This window comes from Schistocerca serialis, chromosome 9 (genome assembly GCF_023864345.2).
Source record: "Schistocerca serialis cubense isolate TAMUIC-IGC-003099 chromosome 9, iqSchSeri2.2, whole genome shotgun sequence".
Classification (NCBI taxonomy): Eukaryota; Metazoa; Arthropoda; class Insecta; order Orthoptera; family Acrididae; genus Schistocerca; species Schistocerca serialis.
In genome coordinates, this window is record NC_064646.1 from 39801993 (window position 1) to 39816808 (window position 14816).

The window sequence follows — 14816 nt, forward strand, 5'->3', positions numbered from 1 at the left end:
TAACGTTGACCACGTCGCTGTATGGAGAGTGCTACGGGAGAACCAGTTGTTTCCGTACCATGTACAACGTGTGCAGGCACTATCAGCAGCTGATTGGCCTCCACGAGTACACTTCTGCGAATGGTTCATCCAACAATGTGTCAATCCTCATTTCAGTGCAAATGTTCTCTTTACGGATGAGGCTTCATTCCAACGTGACCAAATTGTAAATTTTCACAATCAACATGTGTGGGCTGACGAGAATCCGCACACAATTGTGCAATCACGTCGTCAACACAGATTTTCTGTGAACGTTTGGGCAGGCATTGTTGGTGTTGTCTTGATTGGGCCCCATGTTCTTCCACCTACACTCAATGGAGCACTTTATCATGATTTCATACGGGATACTCTACCTGTGCTGCTAGAACATGTGCCTTTACAAGTACGACACAATACGTGGTTCATGGACGATGGAGCTCCTGCACATTTCAGTCGAAGTGTTCGTACGCTTCTCAACAACAGATTCGGTGACCGATGGATTGGTAGAGGCGGACCAGTTCCGTGGCCTCCACGCTCTCCTGACCTCAACCATCTTGACTTTCATTTATGGGGGCATTTGAAAGCTCTTGTCCACGCAACCCCGGTACCAAATGTAGAGACTCTTCGTGCACGTATTGTGGACGGCTGTGATACAATAAGCCTTTCTCCAGGGCTGCATCAGCGCATCAGGGATTCCATGCGACGGAGGGTGGATGCATGTATCCTCGCTAACGGAGGACATTTTGAACATTTCCTGTAACAAAGTGTTTGAAGTCACGCTGGTACGTTCTGTTGCTGTGTGTTTCCATTCCATGATTAATGTGATTTGAAGAGAAGTAATAAAATGAGCTCGGACATGTAAAGTAAGCGTTTCCGGACACATGTCCACATAACATATTTTCTTTCTTTGTGTGTGAGGAATGTTTCCTGAAAGTTTGGCCGTGCCTTTTTGTAACACCCTGTATATTGTCTCCATACACATTTATCATGCGGCAGTGGATTTATAATGGTGAAATTTCTTCGACTGGAATCTAGTCACACATGTGTAAAATGCTTCTCTATGTCAGACGCCATTTGGGAAAGTCTAAATGTCCATTGGTTGAGCACTTGCCCGCTAAAGGCAACGGTCCCGAGTTCGAGTCCCGGTCCAGTTCTGCCAGGAAGTTTCATTGGGGCACCAGTTCCAGAATGACCCAGTACGTGGCGGACAGCGCCCGCACTTACACTGGAGGGGCCTGGTGCTTCCAGATGAACGCCCTCCTGCTGGCGGCTTCGCTGCTGGCGCTGGCTCCAGGCCTCCAGGCGGCCGAGGTGCTGGGCCTCTTCCAGTCGGTGGGCCGCAGCCAGTGGGTGCTGGCCGAGACGTACCTGAGGGCGCTGGAGCGGCGCGGCCACCGTGTCACCGCCGTCACCACCTTCCCCTCCAGCCAGGGCGGCTCCGCGGGCAACTGGACCGAGATCCTCATACCGAACCCTTTCGAAACCGGAGGTAAGTTCTCAACGCCCAACAGCCGGCAGCCCTCCTCAAATAAATTAAGGCGAGTTTTCAGATTTCGTAACAGATTGAAAACTGGTGTCGGAACGGGGATCGGTGCAGGACCGTGGCGTGGCCTTCGATCTTTTCTACAATGGGAGTGGAAAGATCAGCCGAGGGAATCAAAGGGCTGCCAGCTGTCCGGCTAGCACAATGAGTGTCCGTAAGGAGTTAACAAGAATGGGGTATAATTGTCGAACAGCCTACCATAAGTCATGCTTTTCTGTAGGTGACAGACGCTTAAGGTAACGACACCGCACAGTGGATGACTGGAAACAACAGATTTGGAGTGACGAATCACACTATACCCCGTGGCAAGCGGATGGAAGTATTTGGGTTTGGCGAATTCCTGAAGAATGTGACCTGTCATGATATGTAGAGCCAACAGTGAAGTTGGGAGGAGGTGGTCCTACAGTATGGAGGCTGGTTTTTGTCGTTATGGTGCGGTCCCCTTATTGCGCTTAATGAAATGTTAATTGCGGATGGATACGAACATGTCGAGGGACATGAAAGGGAAGCAGTGGTTGGGAAGGGAGTGAGACAGGGTTGTAGCCTCTCCCCGATGTTATTCAATCTTTTTATTGAGCAAGCAGTGAAGGAAACAAAAGAAAAGTTCGGAGTAGGTATTAAAATCCGTGGAGAAGAAATAAAAATTTTGAGGTTCGCCGATGACATTGTAATTCTGTCAGAGACAGCAAAGGACTTGGAAGAGCAGTTGAACGGAATGGACAGTGTCTTGAAAGAAGGGTATAACATGAACATCAACAAAAGCAAAACGATGGTAATGGAATGTAGTCGAATTAAGTCGGGTGATGGTGAGGGAATTAGATTAGGAAATGAGACACTTAAAGTAGTAAAGCAGTTTTGCTATTTGGGGAGGAAAATAACAGATGATGGTCGAAGTAGAGAGAATATAAAATGTAGACTGGCAATGGCAAGGAAAGCGTTTCTGAAGGAGAGAAATTTGTTAACATCGAGTATTGATTTAAGTGTCAGGAAGTCGTTTCTGAAAGTATTTGTATGGAGTGTAGCCATGTATGGAAGTGAAACATGGGCGATAAATAGTTTGGACAAGAAGAGAATAGAAGCTTTCGAAATCTGGTGCTACAGAAGAATGCTGAAGATTAGATGGGTAGATCACATAACTAATGAGGAGATACTGACTAGGACTGAGGAGAAGAGGGGTTTGTGGCGCAACTTGACTAGAAGAAGGGATCGGTTGGTAGGACATGGTCTGAGGCATCAAGGGATCACCAATTTAGTACTGGAGGGCAGCGTGGAGGGTAAAAATCGTAGATGGAGACCAAAACATGAGTACACTAAGCAGATGTAGAAGGATGTAGGCTGCAGTAGGTACTGGGAGATGAAGAAGCTCGCACAGGATAGAGTAGCATGGAGAGTTGCATCAAACCAGTCTCTGGACTGAAGACCACAACAACAACAATGAACACATTTCATAGCACTGCGTAACGCACATGCACCAGTGGACATCAGTATAAAGGCAGGATTCCTGTGAAAGTAGTAGTATATCGTCAGAAACATACAAGTGTAGAATTTACTGTGAAAGTAGTAGATACATATAAGACATAAACAATTATGACGGAGTTACGTTGTTTCTTTCATAACAGTGGTAACAAATAAAGGCGTTTGCATTTGCTGGATGGAAACTGTTATGAAGGCAGTCGCTCTACTGTTGTGTTATTGCATTGTTAGTACTTTGTCCAACCTCCGTTCTTCCTGATTACCTCAAAGTTTCTCCTCAGCACAGATTTTGTTAGGGATTGTGGTTCTTGCAGAGAAATTGTCACCCACTCTTCTCGCATCGTTTTTTTTCAGCACGAATAGGCTTCAATTAGCCTTCCATTGCGATACAGATGCCTTGCAAGTATTCCCCAAAGGTTTTCCTCGGGGTTGAAACCAGGTCACGTGCGGGCCAGGGCAAGACATCGATATCTTTATCTCGAACAAGTTTTTGGCTGTAGAAGAAACATCCATGCATGCATTATCCTGTTGAAACGTTAGATCTTCGTCCCCTAGGTTCTCTTTCATTCTAATCAGTTATGTGTCTAGCATCTCAGCGTACATGTTAGAGCTCATTCTAGCGTTCAGACAAGCAGTGCGTCGTTTAGCTTTAGAGCAGAAGGCTGCCTAAATCGTAACAGTTCCACCTCCAAATTTTCTGCTCATTCTTATATGATGCTCCGTTCTCGGATCGTGCCATTAATACTGAATTCCATCTGGCTCGTGTAAATTAAACTTTTACTCGTGCCTGAAGACCATTTTATCTCATTTTGAAGTCCACGGCATGTGTTTCAGCAAACTACAGTCTAGCCTCTGTCTGTTTGGAAGTTGGAGCAGGTTTGTGAAATTGCCGGCCGGAATGGTTCAAATGGCTCTGAGCACTATGTGACTTACCTGCTGAGGTCATCAGTCCCCTAGAACTTCGAACTACTTAAACCTAACTAACCTAAGGACATCACACACATCCATGCCCGAGGCAGGATTCGAACCTGCGACCGTAGCGGTCGAGCGGTTCCAGACTGTTGCGCCTAGAACCGCTCGGCCACTTCGGCCGGCTCTTGTTTATGATTTTATGTCCCGGGGCCTCTCGATTAAGTTATCCGAGGTGCAAGGGTGCCTGTGTCCGTTAGACGCTGGAAAAGTCTGCCGAACAGATTATCAGAGGCCGGCCGCTGTGGCCGAGCAGTTATAGGTGCTCCAGTCTGGAACCGCGCGATCGCTACGGTCGCATGTTCGAATCCTGCCTCGGGCATGGATGTGTGTTGTGATGTCCTTAGGTTAGTTAGGTTTAAGTAGTTCTAAGTTCTAGGGGACTGATGACCTCAGCAGTTAAGTCCCATAGTGCTCACAAGGGAACCTCCCCATCGCACCCCCCTTCAGATTTAGTTATAAGTTGGCACAGTGGATAGGCCTTGAAAAACTGAACACAGATCAATCGAGAAAAGAGGAAGAAGTTGTGTGGAACTATGAAAAAACTTAGCATAATGTACAAACATAATAGTCCATCAGCAAGATAGGCAACATCAGGGAGAGTGTGAGCTCACGAGCGAAGTGGTCGCCGGGTTAGCGTGAGCAGCTGCGGAACGAGAGGTCCTTGGTTCAAGTCTTCCCTCGAGTGAAAAGTTTAATTTTTTATTTTCAGGCAATTATCAAAGTTCAGGCACTCACACATAATCAACTTCGCTCTCCAAAATTGCAGGACATGTTCAGATTTGCTTGGACATATGCAGGATTTGACGGTCTACACACGGAAAAATTTGAAAACGTTAAAAACATATGTTTTGACAGAGCACAGGGAAAACTGTGCGACTGTGAAACTGTTGCATTCAGTTGTTGCAGTTTATGTTACAAACTCTTATGTTTTCATCACTTTTTTGAGAGTGATTATCACATCCACAAGAAAACCTAAATCGGGCAAGGTAGAAGAATCTTTTTACCCATTCGCCAAGTGTACTAGTTAGGTGGGTCGACAACATATTCCTGTCATGTGACGCACATGCCGTCACCAGTGTCGTATAGAATATATCAGACGTGTTTTCCTGTGGAGGAATCGGTTGGCCTATGACCTTGCGATCAAATGTTTTCGGTTCCCATTGGAGAGGCACGTCAGAAATGGTTCAAATGGCTCTGAGCACTATGGGACTCAACTGCTGTGGTCATCAGTCCCCTAGAACGTAGAACTACTTAAACCTAACTAACCTAAGGACATCACACACATCCATGCCCGAGGCAGAGAGGCACGTCCTTTCGTCTACTAATCGCACGGTTTTGCGGTGCGGTCGCGAAACACAGGCACTAAACTTATTACAGTGAACAGAGATGTCAATGAACGAACGGACAGATCATAACTTCGCGAAAATAAAGAAAATAAAGTTTTCACTCGAGGGAAGACCTGAATCAAGGACCTCTCATTTCGCAGCTGCTCACGCTAACCACGGGACCACGGCGCTCCTGAGCTCCTCTCTCCTTGATGTTGCCTATATTGCGCATGGACTACATAGTTTTCATATTTTGGTTATTTTTTTCATAGTTCCACACAACCTCCTGTTTTCTCGATTGATCTGTGTTCAGTTTTTCAAGGCCTATCCACTGTGCCAACTTATAACTAAATCTGAGGGGGGTGCGATGGGGAGGTTGCCTTGTCAGAGCCATTTGAACCATTCTTGTGACATCGTTTCTTGAATGAAATATGTTTGTTGTGTAGCTGTTGGCAGCTCTACACCAGCAACAAGTTAAGAACAAGAGCGATTTGTGTGGCCCGTGCTTCAAGCAGAAGTAACGGTTTCGAAGCCTCAGACAATTTTCTGCTTTGCCCATATTTTCTGTCCATACAATGCGCTCAGTCAAACGAAATTGTCCATCACTGTACTTGAACGGTTCAAAGTCTTGGCTTTTTGCTTTTTCATCTCATGACAACTGTTTACCGCGCGGCGTTGCCACATCCGTGGTTTATGTACACAACGCACACTGTCGCCTGTGGCGTCTCTATCCTACCTGCAGGAAGGGCACGTACGCACACACTAAGACTGCCTCTATAACTGAGTTCCACTCTCTACCACCTCAGTCGTTCACTGCATTACTGACATCAAATGCGATACCATTTGAACTGCATTTTCCGGTATACTGGACCTCACACTAATGCATATGCCGTGTGCCCAACTATTCCAACCGACAGTGTTAACTTTTCTACAAGTATCCGTGCCTTGATACTTATTTCCACTACTGCAGTACAGTTCACAGTCAGTCATTGTTAATGTCAGCGTGAAAATGCACCCTGTCATAAAAGAGTATGTGTGAACCAATGGTTGGTGGACAATAACATTCCTGAAATGCGCTGCCTGAAGTTCCGAACATCTCTGGCATACTTTAGGACGTCCGCTTCACTCGAAACTTCAGCGTCCACTATCAATTCCTTGTCTGGGTGCCTATTCTGTATCTTTCCGCCTTTGTGCCGATCGTTTCAGTACTCAAGAGCACCGAACGGTCTGGTACTCGAATTAGAGTCCCGTCGCGCCGTCCACTTGGCTACGCTACACATCAGCTATGCACTGCTGAATTCTTTTACTATTGAGGACGAACGTAGGCTGACTTCGTTGCCAAACGATGCTGCGTAAGTCAGAAATGTGTAATAGTTTGGAAGGTTTCTAATATCAGGCTTCACATAATTGCTTTCCATTGTTACTTGAAAGTTGTAAATACGTTTCGATAATTACTAACTAAACCATTTGCGGGAAAAAGTACACAAAGGCACTGGTAACGTCAGTTCACACTCGTTCGACCTATACTTGAGTATTGCTCATCAGTGTGGGATCCGTACCAGATCGGGTTGACAGAGGAGATAGAGAACATCCAAAGAAGAGCGGCGCGTTTCGTCACAGGGTTATTTGGTAACCGTGATAGCGTTACGGAGATATTTAACAAACTCAAGTGGCAGACTCTGCAAATGAGGGGCTCTGCATCGCGGTGTAGCTTGCTCGCCAGGTTTGGAGAGGGTGCGTTTCTGGATGAGGTATCGAATATATTGCTTCCCCCTACTTATGCCTCCAGAGGAGATCACGAACGTAAAATTAGAGAGATTAGAGCGCGCACGGAGGCTTTCAGACAGTCGTTCTTCCCGCGAACCATACGCGATTGGAACAGGAAAGGGAGGTAATGACAGTGGCACGTAAAGGCGAAATACCCTCAGACTTCAAGAAAAATATAATAATTCCAACCCCAAAGAAAGCAGGTGTTGACAGATGTGAACATTACCGAACGATCAGTTTAATAAGCCACAGCTGCAAAATACTAACGCGAATTCCTTACAGACGATTGGAAAAACTAGTAGAAACCAACCTTGGGGAAGATCAGTTTGGATTCCGTAGAAATATTGGAGCACGTGAGGCAATACTGACCTTACGACTTATCTTAGAATAAGGAAAGGCAAACCTACGTTTCTAGCTTTTGTAGACTTAGAGAAAGCTTTTGACAATGTTGACTGGAATACTCTCTTTCAAATTCTAAAGGTGCAGGGGTAAAATACAGGGAGCGAAAGGCTATTTACAATTTGTACAGAAACCAGATGGCAGTTATAAGAGTCGAGGGACATGAAAGGGAAGCAGCGGTTGGGAAGGGAGTGAGACAGGGTTGTAGCCTATCCCCGATGTTATTCAATCTGTATATTGAGCAAGCAGTGAAGGAAACAAAAGAAAAATTCGGAGTATGTATTAAAATTCATGGAGAAGAAATAAAAACTTTGAGGTTCGTCGATGACATTGTAATTCTGTCAGACACGGCAAAGGACTTGGAAGAGCAGTTGATAGGAATGGACAGTGTCTTGAAAGGAGGATATAAGATGAACATCAACAAAAGCAAAACGAGGATAATGGAATGTAGTCGAATTAAGTCTGGTGATGCTGAGGGAATTAGATTAGGAAATGAGACACTTAAAGTAGTAAAGGAGTTTTGCTATTTGGGGAGCAAAATAACTGATGATGGTCGAAGTAGAGAGGATATAAAAGGTAGACTGGCAATGGCAAGAAAAGCGTTTCTGAAGAAGAGAAATTTGTTAACATCGAGTATAGATTTAAGTGTCAGGAAGTCGTTTCTGAAAGTATGTGTATGGACTGTAGCCATGTATGGAAGTGAAACATGGACGATAAATAGTTTAGACAAGAAGAGAATAGAAGCTTTCGAAATGTGTTGTACAGAAGAATGCCGAAGATTAGATGGGTAGATCACATAACTAATGAGGAGGTATTGAATAGAATTGGGGAGAAGAGGAGTTTGTGGCACAACTTGACAAGAAGAAGGGACCGGTTGGTAGGACATGTTCTGAGGCATCAAGGGATCACAAATTTAGCATTGGAGGGCAGCGTGGAGGGTAAAAATCATAGAGGGCGACCAAGAGGTGAATACACTAAGCAAATTCAAAAGGATGTAGGTTGCAGTAGGTACAGGGAGATGAAGAAGCTTGCACAGGATAGAGTTGCATGGAGAGCTTCATCAAACCAGTCTCAGGACTGAAGACCACAACAACAACAACGTAAAGTGCCCTCCGCCACACATCGTTGGGTGGCCTGCGGAATGTAAATGTAGATGTAGATGTAGATTTAATATACGTAAGCAGAGCCGGTGTCTTGCTATTTAATGATCTTTAAACTCTTATTTTCATTAAAATTACACGTATTTTGAGAGAATATTGACAGAAAACGTTTTCTTTTTGGATGTAATCATTCACAGTAACAACCTAACCTGACCATATTTCTAACAAAGTAAAATAGTCTATTATGAACTCACTTTCCAACCGGATACGTCCTCTGGTGATTCTTTAGTAACACAATCACTAAATCCAAAGCTAAAACCGCTAAATATGTTTAAAATAACAAATTATAGGTGTACATAAACCACAGCTCACCGATCGACAGGGTCACACCGAAATCCAAAACCTCTCGGCACAATTGTCGTAAAATCGGTTGGGAGGACCGTTCGGTAACAGGTCTCAGAAGCTTACTGAATAGGATATTTCGATAAAGAACGGAAAATGACGTCACTACCGAAACGAACCAACTACACCGATCAATATAAACGATACAGAATAGGGCCCCTGGTTTCTGCTCTTCCTTCACGGACATTCGGACACCTCATTAAAAGTATTCCGAGTGCTGTACAAGTCACCGTAAAGGCGAAGGGTCAACACATCCACTATTAACGTCCGCTAATAGGTGTCCGGATCCTGTATGTTTACTGGGCTTTTTTTTTTTCGAAAGAAATTTCCGCCATTTGACTGTTAATTGTTCGTGTATTCTACACAGTCATGATTTCGGCTTTATAGCGATTCTCAAGTGCATGTTAAAATGTTGAAATACGTCTAACCTGTCTGTGACATGCCGTCGTCGAAAAGACTTACTTCTGGTCTTGTAGACCAGTAGTCTTATTACAAGATACGTGTACATGTTTCGATGATCATTGCCATCTCTCAAAATACTCGATACGTTTTTCCAGCACCCTTTACTGTTAAGGACCCACTGATATCCACACTTGTCCACTCACTACTTGCTCTCTCTTTCTTTTTCAGAGGAGATAGACTTCTTCGAGATGGGCACCAGCAACAAGTTCGTAGAAATGATAGAGACCATAACGTACGGGCAGGCTTTCTGCGACCTGTTCCTGAAGGACGAGAACGTGCAGCGGCTGTACAGATCCGGGAAGAAGTTCGACGTGGTCGTGCTCGAGGTGGTGATGTCGGAGTGCCTCGTGGGCTACGCGCACATGTTCAGGGCGCCCGTCGTCGCCATCTGCACCTTCATGGGGCTCGACTGGATGGCCCACATGGTGGGGAACCCCATGCCGTACGCGTACGTGCCTTCCCCGTTCCTCGGCTACAGCACGCCTATGAATTTTCTCGAGCGGCTGGACAATACAGTTTACTCGCTGACCTTCAATTTGATTCGCAACCTCTACTACATGCCGAAAGTGGACGCCCTCTTCCGGACCCACATGAACGACAGCACGCTGCCCAGCCTGTCGGAGGTCGAGAGGCGTACGTCGCTGCTGCTGGTCAACTACCACTTCTCGCACGGGTGTCCGAGGCCCCTAGTGCCCGCCATGAAGGAAGTCGGCGGTCTGCACGTCAGGGAACCCAAGAAGCTGCCACAGGTAAGCAAACAGGTTGTCCCCAAGTACCCATCCTGAGGTTGAAGCTCTTTTTTCCATGTTTCCTTCAATAATATGTATATTTTTGGATGGGGTCCACCTTTAGCAAAACACAATTTTGTTTTTTCCCCCCACACAAGTTTCACTGCATGTGCAGCGTCATCAATGGGCTTTTATTTTATGGCTGTTAAACATAAAGACTGTTCTTTACTATTTGTACACGTGTAAATACACTACTGGCCATTAAAATTGCTACACCAAGAAGAAATGCAGATGATAAACGGGTATTCATTGGACAAATGTATTATACTAGAACTGACATGTGGTTACATTTTCACGCAATTTGGGTGCATAGGTCCTGAGAAATCAGTACCCACAACAACCAACTCGGGCCGTAATAACGGCCTTGATACGCCTGGGCATTGAGTCAAACACAGCTTGGATGGCGTGTACAAGTACAGCTGCCCATGCAGCTTCAAGACGATACCACAGTTCATTAAGAGTAGTGACTGGCGTATTGTGACGAGACAGTTGCTCGGCCACCATTGACCAGACGTTTTCAGTAGGTGAGAGATCTGAAGAATGTGCTGGCCAGGGCAGCAGTCGAACATTTTCTATATCCAGAAACGCCCGTACAGGACCTGCAACATGCGGTCGTGCATTATCCTGCTGAAATGTAGGGTTTCACAGGGATCGAATGTAGGCTAGAGACATGGGTCGTAACACATCTGAAATGTCAGGTCCTCTGTTCAAAGTGCCGTCAATACGAATAAGAGATGACCGAAACGTGTCACCAATGGCACCCCATACCATCACCCCGGGTAATACGCCAGTATGGCGATGACGAATACACGCCTCCAATGTGCGTTCACCGCGATGTCGCCAAACATGGACGCCACCATCATGATTCTGTAAACAGAACCTGGATTCAACCGAAAAAATGACGTTTTGGCATTCGTACATCCAGGTTCGTCGTGGAGTACACCATCGCAGGCGCTATTGTCTGTGATGCAGCGTCAAGGGTAACCGCAGTCATGGTCTCCGAGCTGATAGTCCATGCTGCTCCAACTGTTCGTGCAGATGTTTGTTGTCTTCCAAACGTCCCCATCTGTTGACTTAGGGATCGAGACGTGGCCGCACGATCCGTTACAGCCATGCGGATAAGATGCCTGTCATCTCGACTGCTAGTGATAAGAGGCCGTTGGGATCCAGCACGGCGTTCCGTATTACCCTCCTGAACCCACCGATTCCATATTCTGCTAACAGTCATTGGATCTCGATCAATGCGAGCAGCAATGTCGCAATACGATACACCGCAATCGCGATAGGCTGCAATCCGACCTTTATCAGAGTCGGAAACGTGATGGTACGCATTTCTCCTCCTTACACGAGGCATCACAACGACGTTTCACCAGGCAACGCCGGTCAACTGCTGTTTGTGTATGAGAAATCGGTTGGAAACTTTCCTCATGTCAGAACGTTGTGATTGTCGCCACCGGCGCCAACCTTGTGTGAATGCTCTGAAAAGCTAATCGTTTGCATATTACAGCATCTTCTTCCTGGCGGTTAAATTTTGCGTCTGTAGCACTTCGTCTTCGTGGTGTAGCAATTTTAACGGCGAGTAGCGTATTAGTTTTCAAAATATTAATTACAAATTTTTGAAGAACACATAAAATTACGTATTCACACTTTTTACCACATGGTGCAGGTTTCCTCAAGTATTATTTTTTTTATATTGCCTATTTCTTTCACAGTTTATCATCTGCAAGCACATACAACTTAATGTAGACAAATTATTTAAGCAAAAATTACGATTTGGAAACTCTTATGGCTATGCCTGAAGTTAATTAATTCAATGTGCGATGTGTGTGTGTCTCTACATTACGTTTCATTGACGTTTTCATCTTTCCTCATCTTCTTCACTGTGAAATTGTGTATACTGAGCTGTCACTGCCACTGTTTCACTGTTTACCGGCTGTAAAAACAAGATGGTGGACAGTGGAACAGTTGAATGTGTAAAAACAAAGATGGCGGACAGTGAAATAGTGACAGTGAAAGCTCAGTATATAGTTCACAGTGAAGAAGAGGAAAAAAGAAAATGTAAGTGAAACGTAATGTAAACACTCACACACACAACCTCGCACAAAAAATTAATTAACTTCAGGCATAGCCATAAGAGTTTCCAAATGGTAATTTCTGCTTAAATAATTTGTCTACATTAAGATGTATATGGTTGCAAGTGAGAAACTGTGAAAGAAAATAGGTACTATAAAAAAATAATAACTCTGGAAAACCGCAACTTGTGGTAAAATAATTTTGTGTATTCTTAAAAAATTTGTAATTATGATTTTAAGAACTAATATTTATATGTGTACAAACAGTAAAGAACATGTTCTGTGTTTAACAGCCATAAAATAAAGGCTCACTTATGATGCTGCAACTGCAGTGAAACATGTCTGGGATAAAAAAAGAAAATTGTGTTTTGCTAAAGGTTGACCCCATCCGAAAACATATGTACTATCCTCAAGTATTCTCAGCATCCGTCGGATTCGTATAAGAAACTGATCTAGATTGAACCAATGTCCTCTCTCATCTGTATTTCTTGATCGGCTTCAAGGAGGAATGTTCAGACCAAAATGACTACAACGGCGTAGCATTATTGGTAACACTGATGAAGTAATACCTTGAAATGGTATTACTCAACTGTGTACTGTAAAACAATTTGTTAAAATACATGACTGTAAATCCTACGCCTCTGTGACAGCATCACCAGCCATCAACATAGTGTCATCGTGGAAATGGAACGAACTACATTACCTGAATTAATTTGGCCGAAACCCTAGACTGTGTCTGGCTGCTCAGAAACTCGAAAAAATTGGACTCCACGAAGAAATGACCTAGTTTCGCTGCACAGAAAAGACGTCTGAGATTTTATGGACATACAGCACGACTTACGACTTACCAAGAAAATCCACCTCATAAACGAGACTGAAAACCAATTGCGATTGCCACGCGTCTCCCGAAGGTAACTCAGAATCACCTCTGGCTAAGTGGCCACTGCACAGACGTAGTACAGACAGAAACTGGACACTCCTAAGGTCGCGTCGAAACAACTGACAGAAAGGAGTACCGAATAATAATGGCTCTGAGCACTATGGGACAACATCTGGGGTCATTAGTCCCCTAGAACTACTTAAACCTAACTAACCTAAGGACATCACACACATCCATGCCCGAGACAGGATTCGAACCTGAGACCGTAGCGGTCGCGCGGTTCCAGACTGAAGCGCCTAGAGCCGCTCGGCCACACCGGTCGGCCAGAAAGGAGTCTGAAATTATCAAACGCGTGCGTACTGGAATGACAAGAGACCCATAGTGACAGACTGAAGTTTTTGGAAGATAAGAAGAATTCTAAGGCTAAAGCTAACTTGCAGTTCTGCATGTTTTATTAAAGAGTCAAACAAAATAATAGTACAGTGATTTCAGGATGACGTCACAAAATTTCAAGGATGAGAAGATAGGTAACTGTATCAATCTGTGGTAAGGGACCGCGATCCGGAAACGACCAAGTCGAAAGGAATCAGCGAGAATCTTCTCAATTTCCGCCGCAGCCTCGCTCAGCGATCAAACTAAGGACCCCAACTTCCGAATCCCGGTCATGACGTACAGGCTAACTGCTGAATACTCCTGAACACCCACAGATAATGTCCCCTGTTCATGCACTAGCAACGGCACACGTAACTTGGCGTGAGAGAGACCAAAAGTCTACAGCAGCGTTATAATGAATTCCATTTACCTCCACAAGGTTCACAAACTGCTACATTTACAACAGTTGTTAAAAATGGCGCCCCTGTACGAGAATAGAGGCACGGCGAGGTCGCACAAATCTCTGTTGTACACGTTCTGTCGTCGCCTGTGTAATTTGAGCAGTGTCGCAAGCAGCGAAAATTCTAGCGAGGCGATCATCTTCAGTGTCGACAGCCGTCTCGTACACAAGACTTTTCACCTAGCCCCACAAGAAGGAATCAAGTGGGATGAGGACAGGTGAACGTGCTGGCCACGGAAAAGAACCTCCTCTGCCTATCCACTGTTCAGGGAATGTCTGGTACAGGTGTTCACGATCCCTCGGTCCAAAGTGAGGTGAGGCTCCATCATGTTGGAATCACATCCGCTAACGGATAACAAGTGGAATATGTTCCAGGAACCTGGGACTTAGCAAAAGCAAAGCCGGTACACGTGTTACACTGTCGGAGATAGAGAATGCTCCACTGAACAATTTGAGGTAGGGAACCTGGGCTCAGGAAAGTTAGCTTAAGGAGATATGGAAGTAAACTTGTCTACCGCTTTGTCTAGCATTACTATTTTCCAGATTATTTACAACTAACATGCATACAAGTTTACACGTACTGTGCTCTTTATTTACACGTACTTTGCTTATTTCCTGCAAGGAAACAAGGAGGAAGAGCCTGATTACCAGGAAGTCATGGTGCAGGTTTTGTTTACTTTACTTGTCCGTAAGGTGACTCTGTTGTATCGTATTTACACTACTGGCCATTAAAATTGCTACACCAAGAAGAAATGCAGATGATAAACGGGTATTCAATGGACA

General features: G+C 44.8%; 1 protein-coding gene across 14 annotated transcripts in view; it reads left to right on the plus strand.

The window, feature by feature from the left end:
• The window catches only part of LOC126419835 (UDP-glycosyltransferase UGT5-like), a 640482-nt gene that overhangs the window by 231471 nt on the left and 394195 nt on the right, over window positions 1-14816 (plus strand). For 5 of the 14 annotated variants that reach the window (XM_050087074.1, XM_050087073.1, XM_050087072.1 and 2 more), the window contains exon 2: window positions 1267-1507. The exons of 8 other annotated variants lie outside the window; for them this stretch is intronic. In XM_050087074.1, coding sequence (XP_049943031.1) covers window positions 1267-1507 — 241 coding nt within the window. Of the gene's footprint in view, window positions 1-1266; window positions 1508-9629; window positions 10211-14816 lie in introns of all 14 variants that reach the window. One more of the 14 variants, XM_050087077.1, reaches the window with a different exon arrangement.